The sequence below is a fragment of the Anopheles stephensi genome, chromosome 2 (assembly GCF_013141755.1).
Source record: "Anopheles stephensi strain Indian chromosome 2, UCI_ANSTEP_V1.0, whole genome shotgun sequence".
NCBI lineage: Eukaryota > Metazoa > Arthropoda > Insecta > Diptera > Culicidae > Anopheles > Anopheles stephensi.
This window is the reverse complement of record NC_050202.1, coordinates 14,679,547-14,698,672: the sequence shown is the minus strand read 5'-3', so window position 1 is coordinate 14,698,672 and position 19,126 is coordinate 14,679,547. Positions and strand designations below refer to the sequence as shown.

The 19,126-nt window shown below is 43.1% G+C and overlaps 1 protein-coding gene across 3 annotated transcripts in view; it reads right to left on the bottom strand.

Moving 5' to 3' along the window:
- Nucleotides 1–17,907, bottom strand: part of LOC118504184 (disco-interacting protein 2) — a 126,541-nt gene extending 108,634 nt beyond the window's left edge. Inside the window, exon 1 of one of the 3 annotated variants that reach the window (XM_036038353.1) lies at nt 16,634–17,907. In XM_036038353.1, coding sequence (XP_035894246.1) covers nt 16,634–16,718 — 85 coding nt within the window. In that variant the 5' untranslated portion in view covers nt 16,719–17,907. The remainder of the gene's footprint in view (nt 1–16,633) is intronic. The other 2 variants (XM_036038354.1, XM_036038355.1) reach the window with 2 other exon arrangements.
- Between the last annotated feature and the right edge of the window lie 1,219 nt (nt 17,908–19,126).

Below are 19,126 nucleotides of genomic sequence, written 5' to 3'. Positions count from 1 at the left end.
GACGCCATTGCAACACGACCACGGGAGCCCGTTACGCAAAACCCTTGGGGTTATTTTGTAGCGAAAATAACACCAGCTACAAAACTACACAGGTAAATATTGGTCATGATGATATTGGAGGGCTGATATTGGTTTGCATCATGCAGGTGACATGCACAATGCACTATTGGTGCCGAGGAGCAATATTATCTGTTTGAATACTAATTTTGAAAGTTGTTATTTGATATTACTTTCGCATTTACAACGCAGGGATAATCAGAAACAATGAAATACAGCTAAACTTATGAAATACTTCCGTATTGTTTGAGCAGCAGGTACCTAAACATATGATAGACAAGCAGGACAAGGCTTCAACAAGTATCCAAGTCTGTAAAGTACAATCAAAACTCTAACTCCTACGAGACATTAACAGGTAAAAATAACAAGTAGGTCTTAGGCAACAAGTACATTATTTTAGAGACCATTTGGATATATCGTTTGTCTCTTTATCGTTTGAAGAATAATAGAGGAGTCACTTCAATAACTAGTTATATGTACAACGATCTTTTCATTTTGCACTAAATTAGATTCTTTATAATTTGGAGTCCTGACGATGCCATAAGAATCACGCAAGCCTATCAAGACCCGGATGAAATTAGGCGGTTTACACGGAGCAGAAACACAACCTAAGTTATATTTGAGTTTAGGTGAGATGATATTACTGTCTTAATGATCAGGATAAATATAAGATACATGGCCCATCTCAACCGTGAACGATTTCGAGATCTTCTGCAGGAAAAAATGGAATATTTCTGAGGGAATATGTCAAAGATAACATAGAATATTAATGACATTGTTGTATGGATCCAGAATGAAGCCATTCTCGTTGCATGTCGATACAAGATGGCTGCATCGTACAGCATCGTTAATTTGCTGCTCGTTATTTACCAAAAAGAAAACCCCAAACGGCTCATCTACCGTGAAGATTAGGAGGCCCGTTAGGTTAAAGGTAGCTTCGGTTCACTTTATTGCACGCAACAACACTGCACATATTCGTACCGCGTAGTCATCGGTGTCATTGCACACGCACCAAAACCCGGTGTCAAACGGAACAAGCAGAACGTCAAGAAAAATCACAGCCGACTGTCGACGCTGCATAAACATCCCCACAAGTGTATCTTCCTTTTTCTCTTGCAGTCTCTTCCACAGTCTCGGCGAACAAGAAACGCCGCAACGTGCTGTCTTCGGTTAATCTGACTTTCAAATCCTCTGCAGCACGAGCGAAATGGCCCTGCCCCGGAGCACCGTTTCTTCGCACGTTCCATTCGTTACAGTACGTTGTTAAGATGCAACCAGCCAACTTCTGCTCGCTTGATGATTCACGCTTATTAAGATTTATGCCCGTGCTTATGTGCTGCTGTGGGGGCTGCTTCCACATTCGACACTGACATTGACAACGTTTGATAAGCTACAAAGCAACAAAACCTTCAGAGTTTTTCAGAGTCACATCAGAGGTTTTGTTTGTAAGCCCGCACATTGCCGCAGGGAAGCTGTCGAGAAGAAAGAAACCATTTCAGCGTGGATTAGTTGCAAGTCCATTGCACTCGCTGATGCCTTCTTGTTATGCATTTTAAATGCATCTTAAAAACAAAAGGGGTCACCTTCTCATTTGTCTCGGCTAGCTCGACTCTCGAAAGTCAGAAGGTTTTTTTGTACCATATTCACAGACACACTCGCCGGGTTTTTAAAAATTGCCTTCCAGCACGCTTCTGGAATAATGATGCCAAGGAACATTTGCACTGACTTGCGTCTTCCGTATGTTACTTTTTGTCGAGTCTGGCCAAACACTACATCCCGCTCAAAGCCAACGACGCATGCCAACGAGGTTTTTTTTTCGCGGGAGATGATCTTATCCTTTCGCACCCCGAAATTGACTCACAGGGACATCGGCGCACCTGAGCCACAACGACGACAAGCTCCTCCCGCACACAACTCAACACCGAAAGACCAATTTCGATTTCATTCCAGCTGGTTCTCGTCTAATCGCTATGCCTGCAGCGTATTCCGACGTCTTCACCACGTCTACAGAGTGAAGCGTTACGCCCAAAGGCATGCTCCAAAAGAAAACGAAACATACACACAAAAAAAACGCCAACCGTCCGTACTTCTTTCGACTCCTGGAGGCACCTGGTCTGCCGCTGGAAGGAACCGGTTTTTTGGGAGTACGTCTCAGAGCAAGGTTCGTTCGATTTTTTTTTGTTTCTAGACAGACCTTAGATTCCCTTCCGCTCAGATGGAGGACTTACGGTGGAACAGGTTTTTCTACACTGCACATCGTACCTCTCACACCGTGCTGATCATTGGCAGCTCTGGTCGAGGCTTCGCTAATGCAAAGCCCACGGCCTCGTGCACCGTTCTTTTCAGCAAAACTTCACCTTCCCTTGCAATGGCCGGAAGCTATCGAGTTTTCTTTTTTATCGATTCAGTTCCTCACTTTTCGGATCGGCTAATACCTGAACGAGGTCAAATCATCAGCATACGTTGGTGAGGTAGCTATCAGCTCATGGATCTGTTTCCATTTCCATCGCCATTTCCGACCTAAAATAAAATGGAACTTAAACCGGAGTTCGGAGCGTATCTCCTGGGAACAGAATAGTTACTGGCAGATAGTTACCGTTGCGAAATGTCTAGTCTTCCGCTAATATGCTTGGCGAGCCAAGGTTAGTTCCAATGGTACAGTACAGTTAGTACAAAAGAAACGATCCACCGATTTCCATCTCGCTTAAAGCTCACCTATTAAGCTCATCGATTCCTGTAGCGAAAACCCAAAACCACCACGGTAATGTAACCCAAATATGCAAAAAGCCCACACAAAAAAAAACCTTCCAAAACCCTTAACCTATCCTCACCCCGGCTCGGTTTCCACACACGCTACTAAATGGACCTTTCGAGCGGAAACGAAACTAAAACCGGTGGCGTTGCAGTTCAATGAGTTTCCACCCTCTGCCCAAAACCCGTAACTGGGTGACTTACATCGGAACGCTACCGATCGCATGTGAATCGGAAGCGGGACCAAAACCACACACACACACGCAGATACTGGGGTAAAGTGCGTTACAAAAAGTAGACGCATGGAATGATGTTAGTTTTTAGCGGCGAAAAGTAAATTATATGCTTCACCGCTTGGTACTCCACGATCAAGGAACGGGGAGCGAGGAATGGAATCCGAAACGAAAATACCGATCCGATCAGACAGCTAACGTGTATTTATAAGGTGATGTTACGAATTCCATTGTTGGTTTATGTCCTACTTGGTTGATGAATGTTTGGATAAAAAAGAACTACAATACAATTTTGGTTAAATATATTCAGTTGTATCAAGAGTTGGAAACTAAGTATCATCTTTTGCCAATTTTGAACTAATTGCTCCAAATCAATAGGTCAAAATTCTACTAATTAACAAATTGGGAAATTCTAAATTGTGTATATTAAGAGTAAATATGAGGTTTTTAAACATGTACTGTGTCTAAGCTGACGAAACAATCTTGACCGTATTCCAAGGAAAAATGCTCCAAAGGATTTTTGTTCCCGGAAGGACAGTGGAGAAACCGCTATTATGATGAACTCTGTTAGTGTTATTATATCCTTATCTTTGTGCAACGAATTCGACTTAAAAGGCTTCAATGGATTGTCATGAGAATAGACGGATGAAGTCAACAATTTGCAGTATGATGTCGATCAGGACACTTGGGTGTCTTTTTTGACACTAAAGTCTCCACAGATCTTTGCCTAAAATTTACGATTTTATCGATGGGATTGACGTTGGTGGAAAACTCAGACATACCAAACAAAACTAAGACATCACTCGTCAGTAGTGAGGATCCAGGCGCTCCGGGGGCTTGGTTGGGTAATATTATTATATTCAGCTTATGTGCCGGACCTATCACCACGCCATCATGGTGGTCATGCGAACCTAACGAATCTGAGCTGTTTCTGAGCTATTTTTTAAGATTATAAACCGCTTTATTGCCTTTAATTGAAACTGTACAACTGCAACCCGCTACACCTTTCAACGGTTCGATTGATTCAATCCTATACATTCCATTTTATTTCCCTGATTACGTAGTTCTGACACATATTCTACGGCACATTTCATCTACGGCACATTTGGACGATAAATTGACAAACGCTGTTATACACTCCACGGTTCCACTATATAAAATTGTCCATGCGCAAATAATCGATACAAACATATCGCCCCACACACACACACAGAACGCGAACCGAAATCTATCAAAATCGGTGAAGCCAATTTTTGTCAACGGTTTTGTCTGCCACCAAAGCTTCGGGGCGTCATATTTTCGGCGACTGAAAGCAATGGACGCGAGCTCACACACGATGCTCATAAATTGATGTGATGTGAAATTTTTCAGCATCGCTGCTTCGCATACATAACGACCGACATACATATCGCCACCGCTTTTCGATTCTTTTCGATTTGAGTGACGGAAAAAAAGAAACACCTTTTTCGTTCCCACATTGTTCCCGCATATCGATGGAACACAAAGGGCCGATATTAACGCCACCGTACACAATAGCGCAGGGAGGTTGGAGAAGGTATATTCTGACAGATTTGCATCCGTTAGGTATGCGGAACAATTTATTTCCATTTTTGCTTCCGTTGGTCCTCCGTTACCAAATATCTAACATTTTGTCAGCTGCCAAAACACCTTTCCAAAGCGACAAAACCTTGCCACTCTCTCGTGATCACACTCTCCTTCACCCTCGAAGCGAATGGTTCACATTCAACTGTCATGTACTGGTGTAGCTCCGGTGACATAAGAACCCGTGCTCAACCGATCGCCAAATTGTGTCATTGTCATAGTTCGGTAAACATAAGACTCGCCCCGCGCATCCTACCGGAGATGTGTCTCCGTAAAGCTGCGGGTTCGAGCGTTTCAGTTTTTTTTTTATTTTAAAATTCATAAATGAACCACAACGAATCCCAACAAACATACGGTGGTTGAAGTTGTTGGTCGATATTGCAGAACAGAAGCTAACCGCTTAAACAGTCTCCTGTGTCCTCTCTCGAACACATACACATTTCATTTGCATACGATTTTGACAAACGAAGGAAGAAAAATCATTAACAAACCGACCAACTGACGAGCAGTGAACCATTGTAACAGAGGCTGGTACGGTTGTGTGATGTTCAGGAAGCACACTCATGCGTATGCTAATGTTGTACGACGAAAAAGGTGTGTCTTAAGTCGCACCTCGTCATTTAGTCCAAAAACGGGGTCCTGGTTTTATGAATGAATCGAAAAAGCGCATCACAATGCGGTTAAAATTGGTGCGAGTATTTTGATAGAGTTTACGTCTGGTTAAACGATGTTGAGGTTGGCATTAGAAGAGAGTTGTAAATTCAGCCAAGTCATATAACTCAATTTTTAATGATAGCTTGTACTTCAATTGATTTATACTTCAATTGATGAATTATATGAATGAATGGATGATTAGCGACAAGCCCAGCGATTAAAGCCGACAGTTCACTAGGTACCCTACCTAACATGATCCAAGCAAATTGGTATAGTTAAACTGAAAATATTCTATTTAAATAGATTTTTGAATAATCATAGGATTTGATCAAAATGTTTTGACGGCCCTCTGGTACTGGCGGCAGGTGGCGCCGGTCTTCACACAGCAAGACCGGGGTTCAAATCCTATCCGGAAGTCAAGAAGAAGAAAAAATAAACAATCGAAATTGTCTTTTTTTCTTAAAAATAATTTAAAAAAATAAAATTGTCTTTTTTCTAATCACAAAACAAAATCCATAACACGATTGCATTTCACTTTTATTACAGCAAAACTATTTATAGATTGCTACATTGCCACACATGTTTTCGCTGCAACCTTTCTCTTTCAATAGCCCGAGCGATAAAGATAGCCAGGTGTAGCGAATATGATCACCTTAAAGTGCAAACCGCCGCCCCACCCCCGGAGGAGAGTGTGCCATTCGTTCGGATGACTTAGATTTCATATCGACTTCGAGCTGCACTTCCGCAGCACATGACTGCATCCGGCTGAGTCGGTGAGGCGTGCCGTGCCCAGGCGCAGAAGTGGGAGGTCTCAGTTGACTTCAAAACCCCAAAAGCAATCGCCTGCTCCAGAAATCCAATACCCTTGCCGACGCAGTGTCGACGCGGGAAGGTGACACACGACAGGCTAGGAATAGGGGCGGCACACTGCACACTAGTGCACTGACAATCCAGTTCAGTTGAAAGGCTTACGACATTGCTCGCACACGGCAGACGAATTGTCACTTCCGAGTGCTTTTGGAAGCCATAACCCCGCATGGTATGGTTGGCATGGTAAGGGGTGAGCGATCGTGCTCCAAGAAAAAAAACCCCCACGGGTAACCTGATACTTCTCTGCTCTGCCGTTGATCAATAAATTCGGAAACGACAGGACCGACGCAGAACAAACGAGACAGGTATTTTATGTCCAAATTCGATCACCTTCTCACCTTTTCTCGGAGGAGCGGAATTTTTGATCGAATCTAATATGTCACCATCGCACACACCACTGCCACGATGCTCAATATGTACAGGTTTTACGATTGCCGTAGACAGATTAGCACCTCCGCTTGATGTTCTCTATAAATTGATTGCCAATTACGTATCGGTTTTGATACGAACATCCTACGATTAACCTTTGGGGTGATATAATCTTAATGTTAAGCCATAAGGAAACAGAATTTTTTCATCTAATGGAATGCGCCACGTACACGCCTTGGAAGATTCTTGGAATTGTAAAAATATCTGTCTATAAAATGTTTTAAGTGTATAAGAAAATGAAGCAGTCAGGTGATCGAGGTCAGGTTTTGACTCAAACCGTCTCCTAACCAGCCAGACCATCATTCTTTTTTTTTTTTTTTTTTTGGGCTCTACAACCTCCAGAGGTCCCGGCCTGCCATCATAAGCTTCCTTGATTTGGTTATACGACGCAGTTTAATAGACAGTCCTGTGTACGAGAAGACGATCGAAATGGGATTCGATTCTCGGTCCTACCGGTCAGAAAAGTCTCCGTTACTTCCTTGGCTTCCGGACACTCTCACAACTAACAATCCTTGTACGGGTAAAATTAAGCCAAGAGATCAAGAGATGGACTCATGAGATCACAGCGCCTAAGAACAACAAGAAGTATGCTAAAAACAATTAAAAAAAATTAATAATTAATAAATGAAACTCTTTTTGCTATAGAACTATAGAAACATAAATAAATAAAAACATAAATTATTGCTACGAAATTATGTACAAAGCACTACAGTAACAAAAAAATTTAAGTAAGACTAAAAAGTAGATTTTTTAACAAAATTTCAAAATATCACAAAAATCATGAGAATCAAACTAAAGTATAATTCATAAGCAAAAACCTAGCAACCAACAAGTGCATTTACAATTTCTGCGAATGCAACCCACTCATATCCCGTTGCAAAATGCAACGCTGGTGGAAATTAGATCAACATAAATGCATTCCTGGCACCTCGTAAACGTCCCAAAGCCCTCCGCTTGTCCATTCTTCGCTCTTTACTTCTCCTATTTATCCATGTCCCACAACACTTTCTCCGACCACCATTCGCGTTTCACTTCCATTCACGGGCGGCGATTGGAAACCATTCCAACATAACAGGCGTCAACTACGCATCCCAACCCAACGGTCTAACGCCGTGTGACACATTTTGGTATCTCCCGTTACACCACCACCCTCCACCACCGGCCAATCTTGCCGGAAATGGTGAATCAAGTGTCAACATTTGAACACACATACACGCGCACACGCACATCATATTTGTCATCACCACTACCAACATTCGCGATGCAACTGAAACGGGAACCTATGCGATTTAATAGTGTCGAATGACTGTGACCCTTTCATCGAATGCCCTGAGCGACAAGACGGACAGCCCGATAGCATTTGTGTCCGGACGATAAAAGCGCACCGTTCTCTCCCCCTGTTTACTTGTGCAACATATGTAAGTGTGTGTGCCCGCGAGTTGGGTATAAAAATGTCTGACCAAAACTCGTGGTGCATGTACATTTTATTCCAAAAAGAACCGACCTACTAAGGCACCACATTAGAATAGACGAATGAGATTGGACGAATTGAGACTGGTGGAAAAGGATAAGGAAGTGGAAACAACCCCAAACGTTTTTCGGTCTACACTTTTATGGAAGCATTTCTTTACGACTAATCTACGATGACATATCTTGAATGTCTTTCGCGTTTAGAAAATAATAGCTATCAAACACTGGTGAGACTACCCACACGAGGTGTCCCGATTGGACGACTGATGGGAGCTAGCGATGTGGCTAAGGTGCTGCTGCTACTCAACATCACGCCGAGCGGATATGTTTTCCATCAACACCCGAAAGGTTGTCGAGAGTTAATTTATGTTAAAAATATGAGCACGATCTTTGACATCGTTCAGCCATGCTTTTTTTGGGATATTTGGAAATGAAAGGCAAGAGGTAGAGCGAGCGCTGTGTTCGAGTGCTACACGCCAGACTGGGCCAGCAGCCAAAAACACGCCATTATCTAACGTTTGTCGATGGAAAGGTAAAAGGATCGTCTAGGAAAGAAAGTTATGTAAATGTCAATAAAAATAGCACAAGGATGTTTTAAATTAAAAATTAGTGTAATGTGTTTGAAATTAAAAATATTACATTTAATTATGAAGATTAGTGAAGATTACAGATTTCGAAATATTAATGTGATTTAAAAAAAGGAAGCCAGTTAAAACAAATCAGTTTTGCTTAAATTCATCGGCATTATGACAATCGAACATAAATGCTGATCTGCTTCTGTACCGACCATGCCAACGGTGAAGAAGCCCACAAAGTGTCGGCCGAGTATATCGGAAGAGAGATGGAACAACAGAAGAACATGACACCAGCAAACACGTCCGAGAGTCCAAAAGTTGCTCCTGAGAGCTGCCAACCAAATATGGTCCCGCGCGGTAGCACATGTGTAGGATTTTATTTATTTGCTCAACCGAGCGCCAAACCAGGTCCACAACAGCATTAGCAATCGCTGTGACCCTTTTGCTCGACAATTACCACCCGATTGGATCATCTTTGGAACGATTTCTTTTCCCGTGTGGCAGATAGCGGACCAATGCACAAAAGCCCTCACCAAAACCACAAACCGACGATTGGTAATGAAATGTTTGGATAAGACGCGTACCCACCGCGCACTCGGTTTCTTCTCCCGGGTCACCCAGGTTTTGGGCCCTCGAAACATCTCACTCGCGCGGCGATTGCGATATGCGTCGACCCGGTTTTTTTTTTTCGGAACCCTATCTATAAGTGGAGACCATCGTTTCGGTTTTGTTTGGCTTATGATAAAACTTATTTCTTCCAAAAAAAGGTTACCCCATATCGCTCGGTCTCGGATAGTGAAATATAGTTTAGCGATCCCCGAAAAAAAATATAACCAATTTTTGTAGAAGCGGAACAGGTTTTTGTGGGAAATTTATCTTTCGGCTAGAAGTACACGATTTCCGTGTGCCCATATGTTTATCGTGCACTGCCCGTGGCAGACGGGTAAACTAAGGGGGGGTTTTCTTCTCTTGGTAATATATCGGGATTGTACGTTATCGGTCGATTTTTAGAGATAAAGTTATCGATACAGGAACCAAAAAATAATCAAAAAACCGACACACACAGAACGAAAGGAACGAGATAACGAGCGAGAGAACGAACCGTTTTTGCGAACAGAAAAAAAACCTACTCTTCTATCCCTTTTTGTGAGGAATACTTAATAAAGAAAGGATTATAACCGTTAAACAAATATAATCAAACTAAAACAGGGATTGATTGAACTAGCCCAATAAATAATCAGCGAGCTAAATTGTCTGGCGATATTCTCATGACATGGCCACAGCAAGGCCATGCAACCAGAGGATCTGTGCCGTCCACTCGATTTTTTGAGTTCTGCTGAATAGGAGTATCGGACGATCCTAACTAGCTTCAGGATGAGGAGAAGATAGGCAGGCCCATCTCCCTGACGCAGACCTTTTGGAGGGCCTTGAAAGTTTTCTTTCCATCAGCACTTTCATCAAGAGTTTCACATGAGCTCAACGCGTCGCAAAATTTTGCCCTGGCTATGCTGCTGTTTGCGACATTGAAACTATTGAAGACAGCAATACAAGTGTTGATGCAACTCTGCCATCTTCAAGATTTGAAACTGTTCTTAGAAAATACAATCTGAAGATTATCTGATATGAAACATTCCGTTGAAGCATAATAAAAATAATGCTATAAAATATGCCCAACCTCCGTAAACTAGACAAACAATAATAATTCTTGAATCATTTCCAATCGCATTTGACGGCCATTGACAAAACGGCATTAATGATGACAAGGACAAGGACAAGGATGACTTCATTATTCTTCCCTATGCAACCTCCACTTAATGTTTCTTCAAGTGCATTACATGCCTGTTGCACTTTGAAAGCTGATCGAATCTCTAACTAAAACTATATTTCAAACCCTCTTTTTTGCAGATGCAAACTCTACAAACTTCATCCATCGGGCATCTTTATCGATCTGATTAAACTCGCGGAACTCGGTTTCTTTGCTTTTCTAGTTTCGCTGACGGTTCGCGTAAGAAACTTAAGCCACCTCTCACCCACCACTTCAGGCACGATGTAAACAGATCGTGATAAGTTTATGAAATGAAACAGCACAAAAAAGCGCATCCCCAATTACACAATCCATTGCACGGGCATGAGAGACAGTTGCTGCCCAAGCAGCAAAACTCCCCTTAATGCTCAAGCACACACACACAAACACACACACACACACACACACACACACACACACACACACACACACACACCTCTTTCCAGCCGTGGGGCCCGTGAAAAGCAATTATCTCAATAACACGGTTCAGTAAATATTCATTTCTCCAATTACGCCTGATGATAGATCTGTGTGCTGTGTTATGGCTGGCGCGATATATTATCGGCAGAAACCGCCGTCCGATGAGCCGGATAAACACCGTACAATCATCATATCCGTGATGCCGTTACATTTTAAATCCATATCACCGATAATCCTTGCATCATATTGAAAAAAAAGAGAAAAATTAAGAAAATGCATGTGAAGTGTAATCACAATCACCTCCGGCACACTCTTATCGTGGTTGGTGTCAATATGTGTTCGGTACAAACCGGCAGGAAGCAGATTTTGCAAACCCCGATTCCATCAAACGCGGTATCACAGTAAGAACGACGCTCGGTGATCCGTTCACACATTTTGAGCGATTTTTAACACCTTCAAAACTCTATTTACAATGTGAAATACAAACAGTAAAATCAATTTTCTCACTCCTCAGTCCTGTGTCTGTGGGTGTCTTGTTTCCAACTTCACACAAATCCAACAACGAAAAAAAAAGCGTTGTTTGACATCTTATCAATGAGAATGCATCAATGATGATATCATGCTGCTTTTCTACCCCTGCAACGGGCTGATTGCGAAAATTGTGCTTGTATTTAAGCTACAGCTTATCGGGCCGGCCACCCGTGACGAACGTTGCGTTTAAAGGAAGCTTGCAACACGCGCAAAACATATGGCATAAAATTTACTAAGTAAAGATTAGATTATTAGCAGACATCATCGTTCAGAATAATTTGATAGCTATCTATAAAACCTCCAAAAGTCACTTAAATTCCATTCAAACCATGAAAGAAATTATTCTCGTATTATTATTTTTTGTTAAATGTTAAGTAACATTTAAAACTCCATAACACATATCTTTTTGAGAAACATCTTTTTGAATTTAATATTGTTGATGTGTTTGTTGACTTGATCCCACCGGCAGGTCAACGCTTATAGGCAGTCCATCCCCAAGATGCACAGTAAAATAATGAGTTTCTGAGAAGGCCTAGCGACTTGATGAAGAGTTGGCCAATAATCGACAATTTCACTTAGTCAAACTCCTTCCCAGGAGTCAGGCCATCCAGAAAATGGCCTCTGAGTCATTGGGATCGTTGAAGTCGAGCTAATTTAGTATCAACTGCCGGACTGTTTCATCGAACATAGGTGTACATACAAAGGTAAGCTAAGTCAAAGAAACAAGCCTAATCCTCTTGAGCTGGTTGAGGACATAACCATCTGTCAAAGTCGATGTAACCAAATATTTACTGGAAAACTATTTCTTGCTTATTATATTTGTTCGGAATTAAAGCTGATAAGGCAATGCAATGTGTGAACCTTTTGTCAATTAATTGCCTGTTCTATAATGTTGCTCTTATTAATAGAAATAATGAGATTCTGTTATACCACTACAAGCTGAAACGATCTTCAAAGTAATTGTAGTCTCGAGGGGCGACGGTAGATGTGGCGCCGGTCTTCACACGGCAGGACCGGGGTTCAAATCTGAGCCGCTCCCCCATAGTGAGGACTGACTATCCAACTATACGCTATCAACAAGTCTAGTAAGTCAGAAATGGCAAGCATGACCTAAGAGGTCGTTAGGCCAAAAAAGAAGAAGAAGCAGAAGTCTCAACGAAAATAAGATCTTCCTTATTTCAAGTTCACTTCCTCGCGTCCAACACCATTCGGAACAGTATGTCATTTCACAGAGTAGTTCCCGGTGTGTTTTCAATTTGTTCTTTCGAATTGCTACCGTTGCAAACAAAACTCTATCCGTCAATATTCCACTACGCGTCCATTCCATGGGAAAGAAACACCTATTCTCAGCAATGTCAAGGCCTCGGTGGAGGAATTCTTTCAAGTGCTTCGCTAATAAGTTCAGCTCTTACATTACAAAACATGTCGGCTACATCAGCAAACGTCCAGCAGACAGAGGAATCTGAAGACTCATCAACTTTTTAGCCAATCTGCGGCACCCTTGCGCGAGAACCGATGTCCTCGGCCGAATCCCCTTACCGAACGCAACGCAAAGTCTGTAGCTGCTTAGCCAGCAGACACCCTCTCCACTCGGACCAACATCGTGGTGCCTCATTTCTTCAAGGTAAAACAAATAAACGACTCCAACATCGCACCGTGCTTCTTGCACGCCCTCAAGGATAAGCATCTCTCTACCGCGCCAGACCGGGCTGAATGGATGGTTGAAGAGGCAGCAAAACGAAAAAAAAAATGTTATAAGAAACCACTCATCCCACTGGTTAATCGGTTCAGCCTATTGGTCGCGCGTATGACCGAAACCGTGCAGTGCGTACAATACCAACCAGGTCCGGTGTCAGAAGGAAATTATTATGTTTCTCATTTTGTCTCCATTTTGCCTGGCACCGGAGACCACTGCTTTTGCTACTTCTTCGGCGGCCGAATAAACGTCAACATCACACGATGGCGACGGAGTTTGAAACGCTCATTCGAACATGAACCTACTCGCCCGCCGTCCACCACGTTCCACCGTTTTCACGTTCATCAACTTTGGCAGGTGGCCGCAGTAAATGGCCTCCGGACGTGCTGCACACTACTGTTTGCTGCCGTAGTTCTGCCTGATGCTGCTGGTGGGATGAATGCGCACGCGTACATCTCAACATGATGCGACGGAATCACCACCATCACACTACCACCAAGACCGAAAAAAGACGACGACGACAATGATGATGATGATACCGGCCAGTGCAAATCTAGAAGAGCCCACTCAATTCGCTTCACATCCTCAACGTCTCTGCTCTGCGTTCAGCAGATGATGCTGGGTGTGTTTTTTTGTTGGCAACACGACAATGGCGGCCGGCGACGGCGAGGACGACGACGACGATAAAGCAACGCCGATGACGATGGTTTATGCTGTTATGCTGCATTTTCCTACCCATTTTAAACTCATCGACAGCACCGACACAACGATAAACGGTGATGGCGGCGGTGCCGAGTGTAGCAGTCGTCGCTCTCGTCTTCATCTTCCGCGTCAGACAAACAGTCATTATCGCAACCATCTTTCAAAACCCCGTTCGCACTCGGCAGACTTTCGTCCCGTCCCGGCTCATTGTTGTTGGAACCAAAGGCACAGGCACCCACCAATTGCATCCGTGCCCGCGTGTGTTTGTGTCTGGGACGTCTGCAAAATGGGCACGCATAGGATGCACTCGCGCAAGCCACACACGCCAAACATCCCCCCCTTTGGTGCAGTGTTTACGGCTCTGCTTGTTTTGTGTCTTGCACACAAACAGAACAGAACACAGGCTTCGCAATAGGGAGTCGTTTTTGAGGCAAATTTCAGGAGTATTTGTTGGAGATGGTAACACAAAAAAACGAGAGTTTGTTAAAGCAGGGACATTCACTCGATAAGTGGTTTGGTCTGGTTTAGTGAACATGTTGATAAAGTGAACATTACTAACGTAGCTCAATAAATACTCAATAAACTGGAGAATCCTTCACTTAAAATCCTGGTGTCGATCCCATCACCTTATTACAAAATGATATATTGCTTATTGAAGCTCATGAAGACATATTTTCCTTTCACACCAAAACCGAATCGTCCATCACTCGTCACAGGTCCATTTAACATCTTCAAAAAACCTCAGGCCACTGTCTCCCTCGCTTTGCCAGATCGCTTACAGTGAAGATCTTTCCTTCGGCGAAGAAATCCCAAACGGAACGAGGCTTACCCGGACGACAAACTTCAGTGCGAGAGGTGACCTTTGCGCTTCCTGCTTTCGCACATCTCCAAGGCAGACTCCAATTAGAGAGTTATGTTTACGCTGCCACGCCACAACACTGCTGGGGAGAAATACTTTTGTTCTCAACAATTTCCGGCCCCAGTGCGCGATTTCCCGGTTCGAGTCCCACCAGCTCGCACCGTATCCACCCAAACATTCTCGGTGCTTAATTTTCGCCAACAGTTTCGCTCGATGGTGAGGAGCTTGCAGAGTGGTAACTCGTGCTCGGTTCGTACTTTGACTTGGTTGCGCTATAACAAACAGCGTACACACTATCAAGGGGGAAAGGAAATTAGGATGGCAAAAGTTTTTCTAAACATTGTAGAAAGCCGAATTGAATGCGATAACTTGCCAATAGCTCTAAAGGGAGCGATTCTACTACAAGTAGAGGTATTAAAAATTATGTAAAAAAGAAAAAATGACATTGTTTCATTAAATTCCATAAAGAATAACAAAGTATTCAGTTGATTATTTCAAAATTACGATAAATATTGAAAAATGTACTTGGAACAAACATTCAAAGTATAATCTTCTTTAAGGGCAGTGAAGCTCAACTTGATGAAATACAACGATGAAAAAGGAGTTTGTTAAATAATAGTACAGATTTTATGGCTTTCCTCTAATATAAAACTGCATTGTACAAATATAACTTCTCTATAACAAATATAACTTCTATAACTATAAATAATGAAAATATAGCCGTTGAGAAATCCAAGAAAGATCTCAAAGCATCAGAAACAAATTGTATTTTACAGTTAAACTACTTTTTTATGAATTGTTTAAGAGTTTGCATCCTTATCTAGTTTAAGGTATAGTTTTTGCGATACAATCAAACTTCTCTTTTCTTGGCTTAGCGACCTCGGTTAGGTCATGACGGCCAAATATTGGCTTACTTACTCCCATGTTTCGGGCTTATTATAGACCCCTTGTCCGTGCTATGCAGATACTATCCAGAAAGGTTTTGATGGCGGGTCTATGAAAACCCAGACCTCTCACATTAGGCCAATGTAAGGCAATCTAACGAGCTGGCGTCAAATGTGTGTAGACATTGGAAGTAAGTCTCTAAGGGATTTTATATGTAACATACCTACAATTAGGAACCAATTTCAATTAAAATTTAAAATTATATCAAACCTATGCCACCTTGCATAAACAGTTAAATCAATGATAAAAACATTCTGCAAAATTTGCATAATTCAACCGACGAACACAACATGTACATCAACTAATCTCGCTTAGTGGAAACTAGCAAGTGAAAAATAAGGAAAATCGTCAACCGGCTCACCAGAGTGAGAGTAGAATAATGATGAGAAAAACATTAGTTTGGCTCACACTCTCACGCAGTTGAGGCACGGGAAAATCTTTCCCCAAAAAAGGACTGCTCAACAATAAGGATTTTATGTTGCCTTTCTCGCTCTCACACATACTCTCTTTCTCTCTTGCAGGACCTTTTCATCAAGCTCTCCCACAAATGCTCTTCTCGACCTGCCTACTGTGTTTTTTTTTATTTGCTCGCCCGCTTTTGGAAGAAAGTAAAGCCCGGTAGCCCCGGCCGGTACCGTGCAACCGTGCGCTCGTGTTCCTGTAACGAATGCGCGGAAAATCGGGATACACACATTCGGGAAAATGGATTGCTTTGATTGTGTGGCCAGCCAGCACACTGGGAGCACACGGGAGAGCGTTCGCGAGAGCGTGCCTGCAATGTGAGTACCGGTGAGCGGAGACAGAAGAACAAAAGTTGACACCGAAATATCGATCCGTCTGCAAATTTTCTCCATTTGTACCCGCCCGCCGCCTTATCCGCCGCTTTCCCTGTGTTGGGAAGGATTTTCGGGCGTAGATGTGTTTGTATATGTTTCTAGTGTGAAACAAACTTTTCCAGGTTCAACTTCTACTATGCTTTTCACTGGAATCCTTTTCCACAGTCGAAAAATCGACCAAACTCCTGCGAACACTCACCTTCAGATAGCTCCAATTCCAGCTCGGCCAACTTTTCCCGGACATCGTCCGGGAGGCTTCCGTAGTCCACGATGATGTCGCTCATCTTTCTATAACTCCAGCCAGCACGCCGCTAATTACTCCCGGGGTCAACGTAAAGCAAAGGAAAAACCGGTCTCCACCCAGAGGTTGCTTGGTTGAGGGCCGGTTTTCGTCACGAGGTTCCTCCGTACTGTGCAAACAACCACAGGCTCCGCCACACACACACACCCGCTGGAGGCGTGCACACACTCACTCTCTCTCACACACACTAAAACCTAGGCAACTCCACTTCCGGTGGGTTTTGGAGGATTTTCCAGGATTGGCTAATTTTCCATCCCTTCTACACCGGGACAATGCGAGCCGGTGATTGAACCGAACGGAACACACATTCAAAGCACCCGTACACACTCGGGTGGTGGTTGTAAAAATCGACACCTTTTCTCCGATATCGAACGGCTTTCAACACATAGCAACCACTGCGCTGTGACTCACACGGATTTCAGGAAAGGCACACTTGCAATTGACCGTGCCAAACAGGTGCTTTTCGTTGCTTTTGGGGAAATCCTCGCAAACTTCCACGCCTATTCCAGCGGCCAACGCACGCACGCACACACTGACACACTCGCGAAACACACCCACGGAGGTCAGTTACTGCTCCGTTGTTGAATCTTTTTCCCTTTCAGATCTGTTGTAATCAACACGCACAGAATGACGGCAGGAAGCGAGCAAGGTGTACAGAGAAAAAAACAACTTCACCACCGCACACTACATCACAACACCACTACCATCGTCACCGACTGACGACTGTGTTACTAACAGCAACCACGGCAATGATTTGCCTCCCGGAAGCGCATCCTTTAATAACCTTTCGCCGACAATTTGCGTTACTCGCGTCATATGCACAACACTCGCACAGGCTCTTACTTCATTTTATCCTCCGCCTCCTCTTAACGCCTACACCCTCCCGTTCGCTTTCTCGAGGTTTCGCCCGTGCAGGACGGGATTTGGCACGGGGACGCGTAAAGGTAACCCGCGCGTTACTGCCGTTTCGCTGGGGAAAACGGCAACACTTCCAATCGCACGCACTCGTTACGGTCGGTCAGACGCACGACACGAAAACAAATTTGCACCACAGCTTCTTTCTGACAAAGCTTTTGAGATTTCCGGGGGGGTTGGTTTAATCTCCACTCCAGGCAAACCGACAGCGCTACAGCATCCGTCTGCCGTGAAGAAACCTTTTCAAATGAAACAAAACAAACAAACTGAACCCATTTTGACAGCTTACATGAACCAAACCACGATATGTAGAAGCGAGATGTGCTTTTAACGTCGAATGCGTTTATGTTGCGTACTTCACTTCTACCACGTGATGGGGTTTTGTCGTGCGTTTCGCCTTCGCCAGGAGAATTGTTAAATTTAGAGTCAATTTCCATTTACTGATGGTTTAACACGAGTCTATAGGTTATTTTCTGCGTATTGATTGATCTCGCAAGCAGCTCTTTTGCTACGGGATCAAATTTACGTTCAAGATTTGATACCACGATCGTGCAATGGACTATGGGATTATATCACGGTCAATATTATGTTCTGTTGAGTTCAAATCAACAATTTAATCTTGCCGTTAAAATTGTGCCATGTGCGATTGAAAGATTTTTTTTGCAGTCTCCTTATATAGACTGGCCTCCGCAGAGAGGTCGATTGTTCTTGTTCTTACTTAGCACTACCGTCCTGACTGACTATCTAACTACGTGGTTGCCATTGGCTACGCAGCCAAGCCGAAGGAGACGATACTTTATACAGGTAATTGAGAACACTTTACTTCACTATTCTCTCGACCTGCTGCAGAAAAAATCTTCAACATCGTACACGTTGCAGCGCAACCGTCTACCAATCCAACCTCCCGACCCTTCATCACGGATGATTCAACGTATGGGCTGATACCTTACATAATGTAACATAATCCAATAATGCATCAAGATCTATCTGAGACATTGGAAAAATGCGATGCTATATAAATCGAGTTAAATATATGGTAAATTCACTGAACCAATCGATAAAACTAAAGGCAAAGTTAAAATAATAACTCAAAAAATTGTCTGCTTTTGGCACAATAACCTCAAGAATCCCCTTGGTCCGCCATTACTGGCTTCCTTAGCTAGTTATTACCCGTAGCTGGATCGTCAGTACTGCGTTCGTGACTCAAGCAATTCAATGATGGACAAGTTTTCCAGTTTTCTTCAGGTGTAATGCACTTCTGACACTGGACACCTACATTAAATTACTTTTTATACGCGTGGATGATACTTGAAGGAAGTTTTATGAAATAGAACACGAACCGTTCACGACAACCGATTTACTACGACTTCATGTTAATTTCAGAACATTCTCCTTTTATACCTTCCTAGATACAATCAAACCAATGGTTGCTTTGGTTTTACTCTCGTGGTACTCTCGGTCGTTGGCTACTGCGTC